The sequence below is a fragment of the Ictalurus punctatus genome, chromosome 3 (assembly GCF_001660625.3).
Source record: "Ictalurus punctatus breed USDA103 chromosome 3, Coco_2.0, whole genome shotgun sequence".
Classification (NCBI taxonomy): Eukaryota; Metazoa; Chordata; class Actinopteri; order Siluriformes; family Ictaluridae; genus Ictalurus; species Ictalurus punctatus.
In genome coordinates, this window is record NC_030418.2 from 30849298 (window position 1) to 30870421 (window position 21124).

The 21124-nt window shown below is 37.7% G+C and overlaps 1 protein-coding gene across 8 annotated transcripts in view; it reads right to left on the bottom strand.

Annotated features, from left to right (window-relative positions):
• Positions 1 to 1663: 1663 nt before the first annotated feature.
• The window catches only part of inpp4b (inositol polyphosphate-4-phosphatase type II B), a 224684-nt gene continuing 205223 nt past the window's right edge, over positions 1664 to 21124 (bottom strand). For 7 of the 8 annotated variants that reach the window (XM_047153914.2, XM_047153919.2, XM_047153920.2 and 4 more), the window contains 5 exons: positions 20290 to 20430; positions 20027 to 20124; positions 14932 to 15044; positions 12888 to 13042; positions 2692 to 3273 (listed from right to left, as the gene is read on the bottom strand). In XM_047153914.2, coding sequence (XP_047009870.1) covers positions 3096 to 3273; positions 12888 to 13042; positions 14932 to 15044; positions 20027 to 20124; positions 20290 to 20430 — 685 coding nt within the window. In that variant the 3' untranslated portion in view covers positions 2692 to 3095. Of the gene's footprint in view, positions 1934 to 2691; positions 3274 to 12887; positions 13043 to 14931; positions 15045 to 20026; positions 20125 to 20289; positions 20431 to 21124 lie in introns of those variants that run through there. The other variant, XM_017463589.3, reaches the window with a different exon arrangement.

The window sequence follows — 21124 nt, forward strand, 5'->3', positions numbered from 1 at the left end:
ACTGCCCCCAAAGGGGCTTCTACAACGTACTGAATAAAGGGTCTGAATTCTTTTCTGAATAAGAGATTTCAGTTTTTGATTTTTAAATAATTTTCGAAAATCTCCCTTATAGCCATTCAAAATAAAATCCACAGCACAATAAAGTGTACAAGAAGTAGAAATCTACTGTAAACAATCACAAAACTAGCCCGGATTGTTTGCATTATTTTGCAAGAGCTCAAAAACTCCAGGGTATGCTTTTATAACCTTTAACCGTTTTAGCTAAAGACAAAATGACTGCTATTTGATCTGTGTGCGTGTGCATTTGAGGGAGACGCACAGAGTTTGAGAGGCTTTTCACGCCTGCTTTACATTACCTGACATCAGAACACAGTATTGGATTTCATGTTTCCTTTTGGAAAGATAAAACTTTACATGATTTGTCACACACACACACACACAATAAATGCAGGTCCTGCATTGACTTGACCTTCCTGTGTGAGACACAGGAAATTCACAGGCTTTTGACATCAGGATATGAACTCACTGAGCTCTCTGTTCATTAATCTTATAAGACATTTCCATAGGGGATTTTTAATTGTTATTAATCTACAAAACGTTCATGAGTGCTACACGGATGCAACTTTAAGTTATACATATAAACATTTACAATAAGCCCTTATTAACATTAAATATCCCGGGAGGAATTATTTTTATCTGAAGATATGAAAAGGTAGTTCTTTAACCGTAGCCAAATTATTGGAGATTGTTCATATAGTAGTGAAAAAGCAGCCCAAACAATAGCATTTAAAAAAAAAAAAGGCACGTGGGTGTGTATGAAGAAATACAATCAGACAGAGAAGCAATCTGCGGGAAGAAAACGAGCCATGACAGACAAGGTGCTTTCACACTATTTGTCCCCCCCCCCAACAGCCAGAGCACCTTATATAATCCTGCGGAAATTTAAAAAAGTGTTTTCGACAGAATATCGTTCACATACAAAGTTGTTAAAAGTTTTGTATTTATAACAGTGGGATGGAAAAGGATTCCACGTCTCCAGTTCTCTGAACACATTTCACCATCTCCCACGTGTATTGCACAATGTTTAGCAAATAAAATAAAAGCTGATGGTTTGGCCATCCTGTGGCTCGGACACGTCATATAAATACATGTACTACAGACCAAAAGCATGTAACACAAAGAAATACAAGAATCAGACATGTATACAAACACTGAAATGCAAGAATCAGACACGTATACAAACGCTGAAATGCAAGAATCAGACAGGTATACAAACGCTGAAAACATTTTTGTCCAGCCCTGTTGTTGTTTCTTAACCGAAAAACATCTTTAAAATACTAAAACAACTTTTGGTCTTTAGTGTATGTAACAGTCCAATCTGTAAAAAAAAATAAAAATAAAAAACAAAATGCACAAATATCTTAACAACTACAAAAAGCAAGGCTTAAAACAATCTCTAAATATTAATTATCTTAATGACTTAATAACACTCATAATAAATGTAATACTGCACTCAATGCAGTGAACAGTTGAAATTATATATATATATATATATATATATATATATATATATATATATATATAAAATTATATATATATATATATATATATATATATATATATATATATATATATATATATATATATATATATATATATATATATAAAATAAAATATATGTACATGCATTTTTTAATTTCTTTTAGATCCTTACATCTTGACCAAACATTTTCCACGAAGATGAACAGGAGGTCTAACTGAAGTCGAGTCCAGTGTGTTCAGTATGCGTCTCGTCTCGTCTCATGAGTCCACCTTCCCGTATGTCCCATCTGGCGGGCGGTAGTACTTGGGGAAGGCCATCAGCTGCAGCATGTTAAAAGCATACTTCCTGCATTTTATATTCTTTTGCACGTTCTCAATCCGGCAGCCTTCTCTGATTACAGGGAGATGGAGAGAGGGAGAGATGATAATGGAGTTATGAGAGAATTTTAAGGGTTAAGAGACACTTTTCAGACAAAAAAACAAACCAAAAAAAAAAAAAAAAAAAAAACACCATAATGAAGGCTGCTGGGTTTTGCCGCAAAATTAAGAAGCGAGTGCGACAGTCAAAGCCTCCTGAAGAACTGTGTCTGGTTCTGCAAGACGCTCAATAAAACTTACAGCTCATTTCATTATAAAACTGCACTAATTCTACCTGAGACTACTTTTTTTTTTTTTTTTTTAAGCAAACAGTCATCACACCAAATATTGCCTTTGTTTCATTTATTACTGTTTACTGCTCTTTATATTATTATTTTTTAAAAAATATGTTGAAACATGATGCGTCGTTGTGATTTATCATTATGCACTCGTTCGTCTTCTGTAACCGCTTTATCTTGGTCAGCGTCATGGTCGATCCGTGGTTATTCGTTATTAATAAACAAAAAAAATGAATTGTTGGCAAATTTCTGTAGCATAAAAGGAATAAAACACTACGGGATGTGCTGGTATTGGAAATGAATCAATGTTGGGTTGGTACACCATTTCGGCATTGATTAGTTTCTCCAAGATAACAGCGTTTTACCCCATTGTGTTTTACTCCTCACGTACAGTATCACACGTTTACTACTTTACTGAGAGACCTCTACACAGATAAGTACTAATCGTAAATGACGTAAATATCAAAAAGGACACCTTGCCTGACTTTTCATCCCAGAGCGTGAATCATGCCTTGTTAGAGGCCGAAGTAATGTGTTTATCTGGCCGATGGTAGTGCTGATGCAATGGCCTCATGGGAAATAAGGCAAAAATTCTGCTCAATGCTTTGGTGTGTCGCATGGCTGAACTAAATACATCAGCCTGGAGTGGAAAATCCATCACCTTATTATATAAAACATAAAGATTTGTTTTCGAATGTGCAATTGCTGTGAAGTAGGAAACAAAACAAGCAAACCCCAGCGACAGCTGTTAAAGAGGATTAGAGCACAGGGAAATGATAAGTGAGTAAACGAGCATACCCCAGAGACACCGCAGAAGAGAGAAGGTGCTTTTCACACCCAGAGCGAGCCGAGAACAAAGTTAGACAGCACGAGGGTCGTTATGGTATAATCAGCAGTTTATTGATATTTTGCAAGCAGGAAAACAAGACTTAAAATGAGCCACACTACCAGCAGGTGAGAGCTAACGAGCAGAAGAGCGATTGGGTAGAATTGGCGTGGTGCCGGCTTGTGATTGGCTACGGAGCCTGCCTCAGGGTCGTCCCATTGGGCACCTTCGCCCTGGGCCAGCCGACTGCTGAACAAGCCGAGAACAAAGAGAGAGAGAGAGAGAGAAACACACAAACGTGTAAGAAAGGGTTAGTAAAATTAAAAAATTAGCCCGCGACACAGACACACACACATCTCACACGCTGATATTTCGAGGGTGACATGAATGCTGCTTTGGGGAATGAATATGTATGATTGTTGGTGAAACGTAGAATGTAGTAAAGTCACACAGCACCAAATTAGTCAAGTTAGTTGTAACTAACCTAACTTAATCTAACCTAACCTACGCCTGCAGTGTTTATTTGATTTCGCTCGCAGTCACATAATGGGAACAATTCTACATTCTTCAGGAAGATAGACAACAAAGAGGTTTTGTGTCATCCCTGCTTTAGCAGACTGAAAGGAAAAGCTTCTCAGCTTCCTTCACATACACAAATGTCAACAGTTACTGGGATTTTCACAATAGCAATGTGAAAAAATGTGATCTCCTACTGCTCTCCTACACACACACACACACACACACACACACACACAGGCATACGCATACACACACACAGAGTGACAATGCGTGTTCTGTCAAGCAGTATAACGCTGCTGCCAAGCGGATTTTGATGTTTTTGCACTATGTGCAATTTGAACAGAAAAAGCGCTGCCTGGAGCATGTTTCATCTTGATAATAAAAAGGTTTAAAGAACTGTTTCAACTTCTAGTTTATCAAGCAGATCTTTGGTAACTTCTTTATCATGATCAGAGTCATGGTGGATCCAGCGTAGTTCTTTCCATAGCACCATGTGTGCACACATTCACATGTAGGGGAGAGCTTCCAGGTGGAGACAAGTGATAGGAAACCAAATACGGGGAGAACATGTGAAATTGCACACACACACACACACACACACACACAATAACCGAAACACACACCACACATCAATCTAAGGACTCTGGAGCTGTGAAGCAGTAATGCTACCTGCTGCGCTTGGCTAGATTAAATACTTTCGACAATAAAGACTTGATTGGTTTCTCATTTAGCCTAAGCATGATGAAAAGGGGTAGTTTGTCTTTGCTTTGGATTTAGGAACAAAAAAAATCAGTGCGTTTACATGGACAACAATAATCCGATATTAACCCGATTAAGACGATACACTGATTAAAAACTAGCATGTAAACAGCAATTTTTATCACCTTAATCCGATTAAAGTCATACTCGAAGGAAACACGGATCGAATTAAGACGTGTGGAGTATTCCTGTTTTAGTCGCATTATGGAAGTGTATTACAGACGTGTACACACCTTAATCACACTTTTAACGTCGTGTGGGAGTTTGCACCGCATTTTGCGACAGGACACGTACACACACGGCAGCGCTCGACCGTTTGACGGCAAACAAGAGAGCACGGCTGCGTCCCAAACCACACACTTACCTGCTATATAGTAGGCGAGATACATGTATTTGAGCTACTATACAGTAGGTAAGTATGCGGTTTGGGACGCGGCCCACGGTTTCAAGCGGTCGTCTATTTGCAAGTACAGCACGGCAAATAATTAACCGCACTTGAAGCTTTTGTAAAATTAAAAATGAAACACCCCAAATTGTACCGTAACGAAGATGAACTGTATGTCGATACGTGAAATTCTGGAGGGAACGTCGGACGCAATGACGTTTTGACGCAATGACATTTGCTGTTAATCACTCTATGTTCTATAACACGTAAAACAGGAACATGAAAGGAATATTCTAAAAGCGACTCATGTAAACACCTTAATCAGAATATTATCTTATTCAGAATAAGGTCAGTAATTAGATTACTGCTGTCCATGTAAACATAACCAATGATGCGATCACTAGTTACATCTAAGCACTGAAGTATCTTCAATTCGGCAAATAATAAGCCCCTTATATTGAAGTATAGAAGATCCGTTCAGACTAAACTCCTCCTTTCAGAGAGCCGACTCTGCTCTGATTGGTTGTGATTGGTCTACAGCGCGTGTCGGAAAGGAAATGCCTATTACCGTATCCGAATTTCAGCTCAGTAATAATGTCGCCGGTTTTACCTTATCAGTTTGCGCCCGAGTCCAATAGCGATACATCGGAAGATCGACCCGAAGCACAATCGCGAGCACGACGAGAACAGGACGTTTCTCTGCGGTAAGTTTGTATGTCACTTGACGTACATTGAAGATGAGATGTTATTGCTTTCACAGCACAGAAAACAACGTCTTCTAGACATGGTGACAACAGTAACCTAACCCTTTCAACTACAGCTGTAGTCTTTGAGGGCAGGTCAAAGTACACGTTGTTCACGAGCAGCCAGTGGAGACCAGAGGCGGGGTTTTTTTGTTACAAACCTACGTAGTTTTGCACAGGAAGTACGTCTGGAATTACTGATGACAGTCATGATACGATCGAGTAGTAGTGTCTAATGTCACTCAGCAATTTTCTGAAGAGCCAAACGTTTTAATTTATTGAAACACACTGCCGCTCATTCCCAAGGGAAGACATGTGCTTCATCTCTCTGGGTATCACAGTCTCATACCCAAAGCGTATAGTGGATTGAAGTGAAGTGGAGATAAAAAAACAGCAGATACTGCATTAGCTATTGCAAACTACTACACCATGTCAATGTATCTTCTGGAAGGTTCAAATGTAGGTTAATGCAAATCCGTAGCGAAGGGCTCATCAGTTGGTGGACTGTTATCTGGATGCAGACCCAGTATCTCAGTCAACTGAATCAAGTACATGAGAAAATACTGTAGCTGTTCTGCGACTGCAGTTTTCCAAACGGGAACGAGATTGCCTTCTGTAGCAGATCCTCTGTGGCCAATCACGTGCATTTATGAAGATTATTTGCATGCTCATTGGACCAAAGACTAGCTATAGCGCTAGAGATGTTAGTTCAGAAAGAGGAGAGTTTTCAATCTTATGTACCTTATCTGGTAAACAATGGACAGAGAAATACGCATTTATTCTATTGTGAAGCGCAACTGTGCAAAAAACATCAGAACTGGTTAAGCAGTAAAGGTAACTGCCACTCAGTCACGCCATTCATCAAAACAAATAATTTTCTCTAAAGCTACCATTACAGTTATGGCGTCAAACTGACTGCGGCTAGTCACACTACATCAGTGGTATTCAAGTGCAAATCTAGCTACAAGTCCAACTTCAAAACTATTGTTAATGTTGTTACTGTGGTTAACGCATAGTTTTAAATATTCTGAAGAAACGCTATAACAAACAGAAAATGAACGCGCACATATTCTCACACCTTTCACTTGTTAAACGTGATAACGTGATTCACACGACCACAGTGTGCTGACATTTCAGATAAAAATCTAAACTCAATTAAAGTCAATAGAATCAGGAAGCATGTCTCCACCAAGATGTCAACATGTCTGCCCATAGCCCAGTGAGGAACCCAACCATTCATATCTATGATCATAAGTGATTAAATGAAATCAAAGTCCTAGAACAACCATTTCTTATCTAACTGTAAATGAGAGGTCTGTAAATGTCCGAGAGACGAGTTAGTTCCTGTTCTCACCTACATACGGCTGCGATAAACAGTCGTTGCCTCTGGCTTGCTCGTTACGGATAAATTCATACATTTTTATCCTGTGTTTGCATGTTTCCGTGAAGCTGCTTTGGGACAACGTCCATTCTTATAAGAGCTACTGTATACAAATAAATCTGAACTGAATCGGCCCTCACCGCCCCACTCTCACTCTCTCTCTCGCACACACTCACACACCACAGCCTAATTATTGTACCAAGAAAATGGAAAGCATAACTAAGACTGAGAGCGCTTACAAGCATTTACTACTTCAATAAATATCTCCTAACAAAAACAACACATTTGTAAAATCTGCTTATTATTGTTCTTGAATTAAGTGAAGCATCATCCGCAAGTCTCTGTGTATGTGTGTGAACTGCTACTATAAAAAACAATAATGTATTAGAATGAGCACATTAATAATAATAATAATAATAATAATAATAATAATAATAATAATAATAATAAACAACAGAACAATCTTTCATGTTCCAGCTGGAATTATTTGTCCTGTTATAGAAAAATAATGCATACCTTCTGACCAATCAGCTTTGAGCATTCAACTGCGCTGTGGTAATAAATGGGTTAGTGTAATGCTTATAGAGTTCATACAAACCCATTCCCTAAACCACACAGTTCCTAAAGCAGCAATAACTACAAAACACAATCCGACTGATGCAAATGTCAACTGCGTAAACAGAATAAACAGGTTCTGCAAGCCTGCTGTTGTTGTACTTCTTAAACATGCAACCTGACTGTAATTGTGCCACTGTGTCACCTGAATCATCTAAACATGATCATCGGCCAGAGCTAGTGTTATTTATAATAGGTGGCATAAAAATATCCTATAGATAATGTTTACCATTAACAATTTATGCCTTTATAAAACTGTATTCCAGTTTTATAAAGCAGAAACCTAAATCCACACAGTAATATTTTGATCCAAATGGAAAGTGCACATGTGGCAAAGTACCCCAGCCAGAACATTGAGCAATACTACTTACTACTAACTTGGTAGCTTGGCAACCTCTCCATAACAGAGCAGAATAGATCCACATGATAAACATCCACAAAGAAGACCTCCTGAAGGAGGAGTTCATTGTGAGATACCGCTACATGCGACATACAGTGTTTTCACAGACTTCCGTCGATTTTTATTTACCTTCTCTGGTCTATACGTTTATTCTGTCCCGTTAAATTCAAAACAAGTTGGTGTCATCTGTTCAGAGTTTGTAGCACTAATCAAAAGTGAGAAGTGAAAGTAACGTGAAGCAGAAATAAATCAAATAGAATAGGCTAAGCACTAACGGTTAGGTAACTATTGTTGTCCTTCAGTCTTGCCATTCACCAGAACAGATCATTTTACTCATATCATTACAGATACGGCATCAAACTGACCGAGGCTAGTTACGCAACATCAGCGCTATTCAACTGCAAATCTAGCTACAAGTCCAACTTCAAAACTATTGTTAATGTTGTTACTGTGGTTAACTCATAGTTTTAAATAATACGAAGAAAAGTTAAGAGCTATAACCAACAGAAACCCACACATATTGTCTCAGGTTTTATTTGTTAAACATGATTCTGTGATTCATATGACCAAATACTGCTATACAGTCGTTCCCTAACCAGCTAGTCTCTCTCTCTCTCTCTCTCTCTCTCTCTCTCTCTCTCTCTCTTATAGAGTTTTATTTCACTCAGTTCCAGTTTTATGTCACTCTCAGTGACATAATGGAGACAATTCTGCATTGAACAGAACAGACAACAGAACATGTTGGTCATTATATACAGCTGCAATCAAAATGATTCAACCCCCTTTGCGAATCGGGTTTATTGTAAAAATGTGCAGATTTTCAGCTGTTAGCAACGAACAAATCAAACAAAAGCAATTGAAAGGGATCAAGACAACGAATGCTTCAAGTGGTTTCCCCAAATTCAACTGAAAATGCAGCTTATAATGATTTCTCCAGTTTCAAAATTATTTAGTATCTTTAGTGGTAGTAGACCACCCTTTTAGTGTTATGACCGGCTGTATATGAGATGCAGAGCTTCTGGCAGCGCTCCTGAGGAATCTTAGACAATTCCTCATGAGCAATGGCTTCCAGTTCAGTAATATTCTTGGACTTGCATGCATCCACCAGACATTTTCCATGGGGTTTTTTTTCTAAGCAGACCTAACGACAACTGTAAGAGTGACCACATGGATAAATATACAAAAACATGACTTCCTGACAACTAACTGGGAAATACCGCTACATGCTGACAGTGCTGGGACTGCCCGTATTTTTTCCAAGAAAACCAGTTAATTTTTTTTTTTTTTTTAACTGATTCACATTTTCACTAACTTCAAAACTTTTAACTACTTATTTTATATAGCATAGCTGAAAAAAATGTTACTTGTATTAGTATTAGAAATGCAGGCTACATTTAGTTCATGGCAAATGCAAGTACAATTATAGTTACAATACTTAAGAACAGAGTCCAAAAGTCTGAGACCACTTCTGCTTCTATTTTGCATTATAAAAAGTGAAAAGTAAAGTCTTACATATATTTCCATAGATTTGGATGGATTGGAAGTACCATGGAAATGGTTTTAGACCTCAATTCCACATGGACGTTCTCGCTGTGGTTGCTGTGGTTGCTTCGATGGCCTTGAGACTGCAATTACCACATGAGTTTTACACTCAGGTCTCCTTTAGTGAACAGTGGACTAGTTCAACAAACAGACTTCATGTTAAACCATAATGAACTTTCTTTTACTTTCACACTATCTGTTGTTACCCAGATGAGGACGGGTTCCCTTCTGAGTCCGGTCCCTCTCAAGGTTTCCTCTCATATCATCTTAGGGAGTTTTTCCCTCACCACCGTCACCACCGTCTCGCTCGATAGGGATAAATTCAAACACTTAAAATCTGTATCCTGTGTTTTATATATTTCTGTAAAGCTGCTTTGAGACAATGTCCATTGTTAAAAGTGCGCTATTCAAATAAAATTGAATTGAATTGAATTTCAGAATTTCTTTTGCTTTAATGAACTTTAATGTGCACTTAAGGTGACACCTGACGATCCATGTGAGACCATATCCATCGCAGTGTCGTCTGAGCACCTTTTGTAGAGAGGCGTTACCAAAAATTTCTGAAATTTAAATAGTGAACTAGAAATAGTGCAGAATTTTGAATAATGTTCAATATATTAAGCATTTATTTTCTTTGTTTCAAAAAATTCTAAATTCTAAAACTTTCTATTTATTTACAGTTTAACTGAACAATCAGTGCAGCATGTTTGGATACCACTGTGTGCGTGTGTATATATATATATATATATATATATATATATATATATATATATATATATATATATATATATATATAAAATAATCTTAACCCCCCCCCATTTATCTTAAACTTAATCTTAAATAATCTTAATCCCACCACTTATTTAAGTGATGAGAGGATATACATCACCTATATTACCAACCATGTTCAACCATGGATCCATTATGAAAGAATGCAGGCGTTCTACAATATTTGCTGTTTCATATTGACTCAATCTTCATTCGGCCTGTTCTGGAATACGCTTTCAATTTTCTGTATTGTTTCTCAAATGCCTTGTGAAAGAATTGGTAGACTGGTATTAGGCAAATACATACTATCCTACACACTGCAAAACATGATATCCCCATTAAGTTAAGTGAACTTATTTCTTCTCTTTAACTCCAACTGCCACAAGTTTTGGATATTGAACTCAAGTTTATAAGTTTTTCAAAATTAAACTTAATGTAATCCATTGTCTTGAATAGTAAAACAGAACTTTTTGAGTTGAAACAAAGGTTATGTCCAAGTTGAAATAACAGCAAGTTTAAAATTTAACCACCTGAAATGTTTTACAGTTCAGACTTTAGAGTGGAAGCTACCAAAATCTAATTCCACAGGACACAAAACATCCTTTCCATGTGTTTTTACCTCTCAATTTAACGGTCACTGAGTAACACCGAGTTTTTTTTTTTTTGTCCAGGGCTGTTAAATGATAGTAAGGAATCTTACTGATATTTTATTGTTTACATTTGTTCTTACAGATGTGCATACATCTGAATTGTATATAATTCACTGTATTATCTGATATTTACTGAACTCTTTAGAAAAGTATCCTTTAGATGATTATATTACAAGACTTTAATAATAAAAAAATAAATACGAATAAATAGCACTTATTTAAAAAAGTAACTGGATTGTCCAAGTGTAAGAACACTATGAGTCAAAAAGGATTAATTACACAGGTAGATGTAATTAATATAACTTTTAAAAAAGAAATAGAATTGATGTGTACAAAATGTACGCAGCTGATTTGGAGGTTAAAAAAAAAAAAACTAAACAAAACAAAAAAAACCCGTATACAACATATTTTTTCTTGTATGAAAAAGTTCAATTGAGATTTTTTTAGACTGATATTTATTACTTCTATAAATCATAAATCAAGTAGTTAATAAAAGAAAACGATTGTCCACAGAAAACATGAAGCAAAAGGCTTATAGTGAGAACTATGGTGCATGTTCATCACCTCAAAGTCTCTTATTAACCCTATTTATTAAATGACTGGGCTCAGCAATCAGATCACATGTCCCTCTGAAAAGCAGAAACATTTGGGATATATTCACAGCACACACGCTTCTTCGGTCTGTTCTCTCAATGTTGTGGGTTTACACAAAAATTAAAGTGTTGAAAATCACAGTTTCAAAATAGTTCAGTACAGGAAGTCAAAAGTAAAGGGAACAGACTTTCCTGAAAAGATTCACAGAAAATGAACGAGAAGTGAAAGCGTTCTCAAAGATCTAGAGGAAAGAAAGAAAAACATGTAGGACACAAATAACTCGATGAACCATAATGTATATAACAAACAAAGTGCTGCTGAGATGGATGTCTAGGGTTTTTTTCTTCTGAATCAGAGTTGCTTTTGATTCCAGGCCTTTGAGCCCAGGCTTTGTCCAGGCCATAAACTTAGTAGGACAATTTGTCTGATCTCACAGAATCAGATTTGCTTGATGTTAAAACTCACTGCTGAAAAGTGATGCTTTTCGGATATAATCTGCCATAATTAAAGTAACCTGAGACAGTTTTGAAACCATCTGTTAAAACAAATCTGTACTGTATAATAAATTGTTTAACCAGCCTGATTACATTTCTCCAGTCAGTCAGAAAATGTTTGGAAACGCCTATTGTTCTGAATAAGACCTTCTGTCTGTGCCTTTTGTGAGAGAATTTCAGCTAATATTCTTCGGATATTGTTTTCTATACAAACTGCCGAGATATTTTTCTACTCAAGCACTTAACAGTTAAACACTTTCACACACAAACACACACACACACACACACACACACACACACACACACACACAAAAAAAAAAACACTTACGTTGTAATAGAATAAATAAAGTATAAGGTATAAATATAATAAAGTCAATACTAACAAATAATAAAAAAAATAAACAAACAAACAAAAAAAAAAACACAACAACCCAAGTCTATTAATATGTAAATATTTTCAGGTCCAAAATGAAATATTTTATTTATTTATTTATTTATTTTCTTTCTTTTTCCCCAAATCAAATTCCAGTCCTTTTTATTTGCAACAGGATCACATCTGAAATGTTTTCTCAAATAATTTATAATTATTTTTTGCTGGTGTCGAGTTGGTGCCATCTCTATTTCATTATTGCATGCGAGTACAAAGTAAACTAAGGTTTTTGTAATTCTGATGGCAATTTTTCGTTCGGTTTGGCCTAGTACATGATTGACAAATTAGTCCATTTCAGAACTAATACAGAACTAATACACCACGTTCTCTGAATAGCTTAGTGGAAGTACTGAGAAATTTCTGAATTAAATGGAAAATGAGAACTAAGCATTATGGCGATACATTTGTGTGCCAGGGTATTTTCAATACTTACTCAATACATGAAATAAAAGGCTTATAATTAAGAGGTTATACTGTAGACCTCTATTAAGTGCATGTAGAGTTATGCCAAGTGTCAGAAGGTGAGAAATGTTGATGATGAAGCAGGAAAAAAGTGAATCGAAATGCTTTGCAAGACAATTACCTGCGCATGCAGTCCAGTGCCCGGACGAAATAGTCCTTATGGAGCTGGTGCTCGTCCCTCAGTAGGGCACACTGCTCTAGCGTCACTGACATGGACGTCCTGTCTTTGGCACTTTTACAGCTGGTGAAGCGGATGCCGTTAAGTCGTCGACAGATCTGACAGGACAGAGCATGTGTGTAATTTATTACAATAAAATCGCAGTAACATTAACTACTGTTTGTGAATTTGTACAGGCAGTCCTACATGGACTGTTGCAAGAATTTTACCCTGACAGTGTTTGTTTCTGAAACAATTCAAGCACATATTGATCTAACGTATCACTGTAAATAAACTTTAGTGCTGCAGGGAAATGGTACGCTTTCTGGGTAAAAGCCATCTAACCAGATGCCAAGCCGTGCCCCATATCTTATGTCCACATTCTACTCCTAGCAGAAAGATGATATGCATGAAGGAACAAAGTGCAAAATAAAACACAGGACTGGCACATGTCCCTGGCGAGAATCCAAATTCCTTTTACACTAAAGGAGTAATGTATTATAAAGGCACTTGAACGTGACCAAAGTAACTAGGTCATCAAAAATTTAGAGAACTGCCTTATAATAGCAAGGGTCCCATTTTTAAACCTTCACAATAATTTTAAGAGAACTTACTTTTTAAACAGCATACAAAAATATCTCACACTGAGCCACATGCTACTCATGCAGGAAAATCTTCATTCTGCAAGGCAACCGTCTTATAAAAGGTAATTATGCTACTGTAACACTTGTTCAGCCTGAAGCGTGTGTGTGTGTACATAAGGGTGTGTGTATTTAGCGAAGGAAGATGAATTGTGCGTCACGAGCAGAAAATGTAGGACACAATATGGCACTTGATGTGTGTTTAATGCTAGTCTGTGAGGTGACTTTACCTTACAATGAAGTTATGCTAATATAGCTGTAAATCTGCCAGCTTTCAGTGTAGGGTTCTTATTACAGATCTGGCCACTGTGGAATTAAAGCCACTGTAAACTGCCACTGTTAATTTTACTGCATATCCTTTGGCTATTCTGTGTATATATATATTCTGTATATATATATATATATACACACACACACATTTTCACACAATATGGACAATTTGGAAAACTGTCCGTATTGTGTAAAAAAAAAAAAACCCAATTAAATAAATAAATAAGTTGTTGGCAGAAAACACATGTCTTTCGATTATGGGAGGAAACGAGAACGTGGAGGAAACCCCCAAAGCACAGAGGTTCGAGCGTAAATTAAAATAAAATAACATAGTCTCCACAAAGTTGCCAGATCAAGCAAATATGTACAACAAACTACTTAACCAAACCAAAATTTGCCTCATGTATTAGACAGTTTGTAAGAATTTTATTAGCACGGTTTGTATTCGGCTGTGTTGGGGCACACCGGCAATGGACAGAGGTACATGGTGCAGTGAGAGAAAAAGAATTGTGAGGATAGAGTTTGAAGCCTTGTGTCTGAAGATAATTTTTCTCCCTTCATCATTCTTTCTGTAACTGAACACTTCTAGAGTTTGTGTGTGTGTGTGTGTGTGTGTGTGTGTGTGTGTGTGCCTAATTAAATCCCAGGTCATGTCTGAATTTGTTCCCTATTCACCACACAAAATGTATTTGGGGTGACGTTATTCTGTAGTGTTCTCAATTTACAGATAATATTCCCTGGATAGTGTGCTATATGATTAACCCATAGTACACTAAAAATGCAGGGTACAACCAATGCACACTACTTCTGCACTAAATACAACAATGTATTATATTACTCAAAGTTTACTTTAGAATTTACTCCACAATGGATATCCTAGCAAGGACCTTAAGTTCCAGTGAAAGGGAATGGCACATCCACATTTGCTTCCAATCTCATTGGAATGCTTAGTGGCTCAATCTAACACGGCATCTAATGAACAAAATATACCACAGTACAAGCTTGTTTTGGAGAACTGCAAAATTGGTAGCTTTAATTCTATTTTTGGTTATCCTTATTACTCATCAGTCTTATGCACAAACTGCTGCTGGTCTTACCGCTCCTGCAAGCCAGAGAATTTCTACATTCTTCCTCTTCTTGGTCACAACATTCTGGCCCAGTGTTTCAAGCATCTCCTTAATATCTGGTTGCATCTGAAAAGAAGGCAGACCTGAAGGAGATAAAAAGCAAAAAAAAAAAAAGATAAGAAAAAAAAGAAAGAAAGGACTTGTTTTCTAACTTGTTTTTCACTGAGTTTGTAGAAGTGCTAGAGACTGAGACTGAGCAAAATGTTTATCCCTGGTCTCTGTATAATGCTTTATTCATTCACCTCAATAGAAAAAAAGGATAACAATTCAACATGATTAAGTGTGGGTAAACATGGATTCATTCATATGCCAAGGCATACTTGCTCAAGCGAGCAAGTTAATAAGTAATACGCTGCTTAAATCAAGTTTGTGTGAGGAGGCATCAAGCATTACATTGATTTTGCCAAAGTTGTTAATAGGCTCAATAGCGCCACCTACAAAATTTCAACGATGTGTGCCTCGCTCTAGTTTTCACCTACATGTATGAAATTTGGTACACATGTGTAACATGCCGATACATAGTAAACAGTCTCTTGAACCCATGCTCTAAACTCAACAGGAAGTCAGGCACTTTGATTTTGTTCTTCAATGTTTGCTCTGTTTTTGCCATGTCCAGGCCTCGTGCTTTAATGAACTCCTCCTAGAGATTTCATCGGATCGACATCAAATTCGGGCAGTCTAATCTAAAGGTCTTAGCGATGTTAAATTGCGGATCTTTTGAGTTTTCATTGAAGGGTGTCTCCGTGGCAGCCTGACATATTTCGATATGAAACGAATAATATTTTTGAGGCCTAAACATGCTCGGAAACTCATGAAACTTTGCATACACCTCAAAAATGATGACCACTTACATCTGATACAGGATTTAGAATTAAGTGTGGCAAAGTGGCTCAATAGCGCCATCTACAAAATTTCAACTAAGCAGCCCTCACACTACGTTTCACCTACATGAAAGAAAATCGGTAGGCATTTGTAACATGTTAAAACATACAAAAAGAAGCCTCTTACAGCCATGCCCTTAACCTAACAGGAAGTCAGCCATTTTGATTCTCTTAAATTTTTGCTGATTTAACCATTTTTAAAAAAAAATTTAGCCAAATTTTGCTGATTTAACCATTTCCAGGCTTTGTATTTTAATGAACTCCTCCTAGAGATTTCATCCGATCAACATCATATTCAGTCAGTCTAATCTAAAGTCCTTGATGATGCTAATTGCAAAGCTTGTGAGTTTTCGCTGCACAGCGTGGGCTTAGTGGTCTCACAAAGTTCCATGTTTTACCATGAAACAGGAAGTTGTTATAACTCAAATACTATGTCCAATCTGCACAAAACTTCACATTCGATAAAAGTCCCGGCCTGAAGACATCTACATGCCAATATTCAGTTATAGACATAGCGCCACCTATTGGCAACATGAAATTACATGTTTTACATCATGATACACTCCTAACAACATATACGTGGTATAAAGTGCTAAAGAAAATGGAATGGCATTCACCGGCAGAGCAGCCCCAACCTGCACCCAGGTGCGAGGGCCCGTTCATCGCTGCTTGCAGCTTTAATGTTAACATTTGTAATAGGTGTGCCCTCATACAGCTCACGTCATGTGTATGTGACCTGTCTACCATAAATTTGTAATACAAATAAACTGTTTCCGGTTCGACAGAATCCCGAGTAGTAAGCATGTTTTTTGCCTCCGTATGAGTTAATTAAATTCACCGGTTACCATACACGGAAATGGCTGCACCAACATGTTATGGGCCCAGCAGGTAACCGATGGAAGAGATTGCGTTTCAACGGAGATGAAGAGAACTACAAACGTTGGGCAAGACTATGTCTATAGGCCACCTGCGTTTGCTAGGGCTGAAAGACACGATTTTATCAGAGCCCCCCCGCACATGATGGTGAAGTAGGTGTTGCTGATAAAATCAAGGACGCATAAGCTGAGCTGATTCAATATCTGGATGACAAAAGTTTGTCTCTAGTAATGAGAGATACAGCAGACGGGGGTAGGAAAACTCTACAGATTTTGAGGAGCTATTATGCTGGTAAAGGAAAACCGCGGATAATTAGCCTGTACACAGAGTTAGCGCCGCTGCAGAAAATGGCGAGTGAGAGCGTCATATTTTTCGAGTGTAATATTATTCGAGCAAAAACTGCAATCATAATTTTAATAAAAAGATAATAATTTTGATGCGCTCTGCCTTACCGAAACCTGGCTTAAATCAAACGATTAGATTGGACTAAATGAGTCCACACCACCCGTTACTGTTATAAGCCTGAGCCCCGAATGATTGGTCATGGGGTAATACTCTTAATATTAATACAGTAATACTCTTAATATTACTCAGAAAACAAAACGCAGGTACAACTCATTTGAAGTGATTGTGATTAATGTTACACTTTTAGGTATAGGAAAAAAAACCCCTGCTATCTCTTGCATATCTCTTGTATAGACCCCCAGGGCCCTATGTAGATTTTCTAAAAGATTTTGCAGATTTCCTTTGAGACTTAATAGTTAATGTGTAAAAAGCACTGATTGTCGGAGATTTTAACATCCACATAGATAACAAAAACGATGCATTAGGACTTGCTTTTACAGACCTACTAAACAAAATGACCGGACCCACTCATCGCTTCAATCATACACTAGACTTAATTAAATCTCACGAAAGCGAGGTTAATGATATAAATATTCTACCACAAAGTGATGATATCATAGATCACTCTCTCATTTCACACACACTGCCTGTAGCTGAGATTAGCCATTTAGAACCGAGTTATCGAATGGGTAAGACTATTCTTATAACCACCACGGACAGTTTCATAAGTAAGCTGACTGATCTGTCCCAACTGTGCTGCGTACCTATAAATATGACTGAACTTGATATGGTGACTAGCAACATGTGCACTGTGCTCGCTAGCACGCTAGATAATGTTCTCAGAAGGACAGTATGTCTAGCTATAGACAGGCTCTAAGTGCTGCTAGGGCAGAGTGTCTACGTAAACTCATAGAAATTAACCAAAACAATCCGAGGTTTTTATTCAATACAACATCTAGATTGACAAATAATAACACGTCGCCCAAACTGAATATTCCAACACAGTTTAGTAATAATGACTTCATGGATTTCTTCACTGACAAAATTAATTGAAAGCATCAGGAATACAATTGGAAATGTACAACCAACCGCAGAATCACAGGTTTTAGCCTCCAATATCATCATCCAAGTATAATTGAAGTCCTTTACCGCTATTGGACAGAGTTTACAAAACTTATCAACACATCAAAATCAACCACATGTATTCTAGATCCCATACTCACTAATCTTAAAAGAGTTGCTTCCTGTAGTAGGAGAGCCTCCTGTCAGTGTTAACTATAGGTCATGTCCCGAGAACATTCTAGCTGGCGGTTATAGACCCTCTCATTAAGAAACCACAACTAGAACTGTGATCACAGTGCATGCTACCCTAAGAGAAATATGAGAGCTCCCCAGTATTTGACTGAGTAGGTTTCTGATGTTGTATGTGATGGCCAGATTCTAACCAATGTTGACTACTGTCACAAAGTGTGTGACATACCACAGACATTCAATGAATCTATGTGTTCAAGTGAGTCACAGATGTAGGCTAAGGCCATGAAAGAGGAAATTGACTCCCCTAAGGAAAATTTGCCCTAACTATGCTGTCTGAGTTTAAACATGCAGTGGGGGAGTAGATGGGTCTATGCCGTGGAAAATAATGCAGATGAGACCGAGACATGCAAGACCAGATAAAGCAAACTAGATATAGCAAAAGATTATATAGTCAAATGATGGATTACAAAGAGACTTTCTCAACAACAGATATCACTTCAGTACGAGCACTGATGCAAATGGCGGCACAATATGATCTTGATCTTCAAGAGATGCATGTGAAAACTGCCTATTTACATGCTCCAATTGGCTGTGAGATTTACATAGAACAGCCAGAAGGATTTGTGAAGCAGAGTATATGGCACTGGCTGCAGCCACACAGGAAGGCGTGTATCTTGTACAGTTGAACGACAAGAGAAATACGTTCATGTGTATTCATGTGTTCTGCTATTATAATGGTATACAGTATCGTACACTATGAGAGCAAACACGGGAGGGTGTTAACATTTGCAATAGGTGTGCCCTCACACTGCTCACGTCATGTGTATGTGACCTGTCTTTCATGACATGGAAATACAAAGAAAAGGGTTCCGGTTCAACAGAATGCCGAGTAGAAAGCATCTTTGCCTCCATATGAGTTAATTAAATTCCATACTCGGAAATAGCTGCGCCAACATCCTGCTAAGTAGCGTAACGAATAAGCTCTTCTATGACCAGAACTGTGGCTGTAGTGTAAAGCATTAATTGGATTAAAACCTACAGAATTCAATTCTTGTGATGTACGCACAGATTTTACTACGCCTCCGAACACGGCTCATGCAATCAAAAACAACTAAGATCACTACACGATCACATCACATAAATAACGGAGGCCATTTCATGCAACTCATTAAGTGTTTACTGGAACTGGTGCTATTTTTAGAACAGTAAATACCTCAAATGACCTCCTCCTAGAAATGCATGCAAAGCCGGGTGGATGCCACATCATGCTTGACAGACAAGGCGGAAAAAAAAATAGATGTCCAGGTGCAGAAAGAAAGCGGCGTCTAATTAATTATCTACAACAATCTCACAGCTCACATGTTGTTTATTCAGCAGGTTTGACTTGTAGGGAATGCAGCTACCCATTTAAATAACTGACGTCAGAGTTTGTCAGCATCTCTACTAATACAGCGTTGCTTTTGATATACTGTGAGATTATTCTGCTAAATGTCTGCGTGGCACTTATGTGTGTCTTACACGGTTGCACGTTCTTTGTTAAAATAACAATTTTTTGAACCGAGGTTAATCAAAAGATTTGAATCGAGGTCAATCCACAAATTGTCGTCAATACACGAACAAGGCCACACATGTTATGTTTGCGATGAATGAGGTGTGGTTTAGTTAAGGGTGTAGTTAAGTATTATGTAATCAGTGCAATATTGACTTACATTCTAATGGAATCCTGTCACTGAGTGACTTACAATAGGTCTCTAAAATGTCAAAATTTCTCTGATTTATCCTCTCCTGTAAGGATATATCCCCAAACCTGAGCGAGAGAGAGAGAAAAAAGATGGGGTTTAATTAGACCGAGGTTCAGCACGTTAGCAGCTGCATGATTAAGGTGGAATTTGTATGGCGAGATATCATAACATAAACTGGGTCAACATGGGACTTTAGTGTGGGAATTTACACCTAGTGTGTTATTGTGTACCTCTCAGCGATCGTCTGCTGTTCGTTGATGCCCACGTTGAAGAGCACGGGGAAGACCTGCAGCAGCTTGCCCTGACGCACTTCATCCGGTAACATCTGGAAGGTTTGGAGTGGAAGCGGCACTTCTACAGTGTAATGGTCTCTATCAAACACAAAGTGCACACACACGCACACACACAGCATATGAGCCAAAAGGATTTATGTAATCAGGTCACAATTAAGGAAAGCCATCTGGATCCTAGCTGGTGTAGTGTTTCCGTTTCTTTTCACTTAGCCTCACTTTCAACTGCTTTTATCTCTCTCTCTCTTTCTCTCTCTCAAACACACACACACACACACATATATATGCATGCACATGCACACTTATACATGTGCATACTTGCACTCACTTGTACTTTATGAGGATATTAAAAGTTGACATAATTAATCCTGCAGCTAATTAATGCTATGCTACACTTACATTTACAGCATTTTGGTGACTTATATATAATCTCATTTATACAACTGAGCAGTTGAGGGTTAAGGGCCTTGCTCAATGTAGCTTGGAGGTGCTGGGATTTGAACTCACGACCTTCTAGTCCTAACTATTGCGCAACCACTGCCATACTTAAATCTAATCACTAACCTCATTAACCAAAATGGAACCATTTGGCGCTGTATAAATAAAATAAAATATGTGATTTCTTTGTGCTGAAGGTCTCCACATAATTGTCAGATATTTCTGTCCATGTGGGGATATTTGATCCTCAGTAAAATATAAAAATATGCCCCACACCCACCATGCACAAACTCTTGTAGTACAATCTTAAGGCAAGAACATTAATCAAAATGCAGAA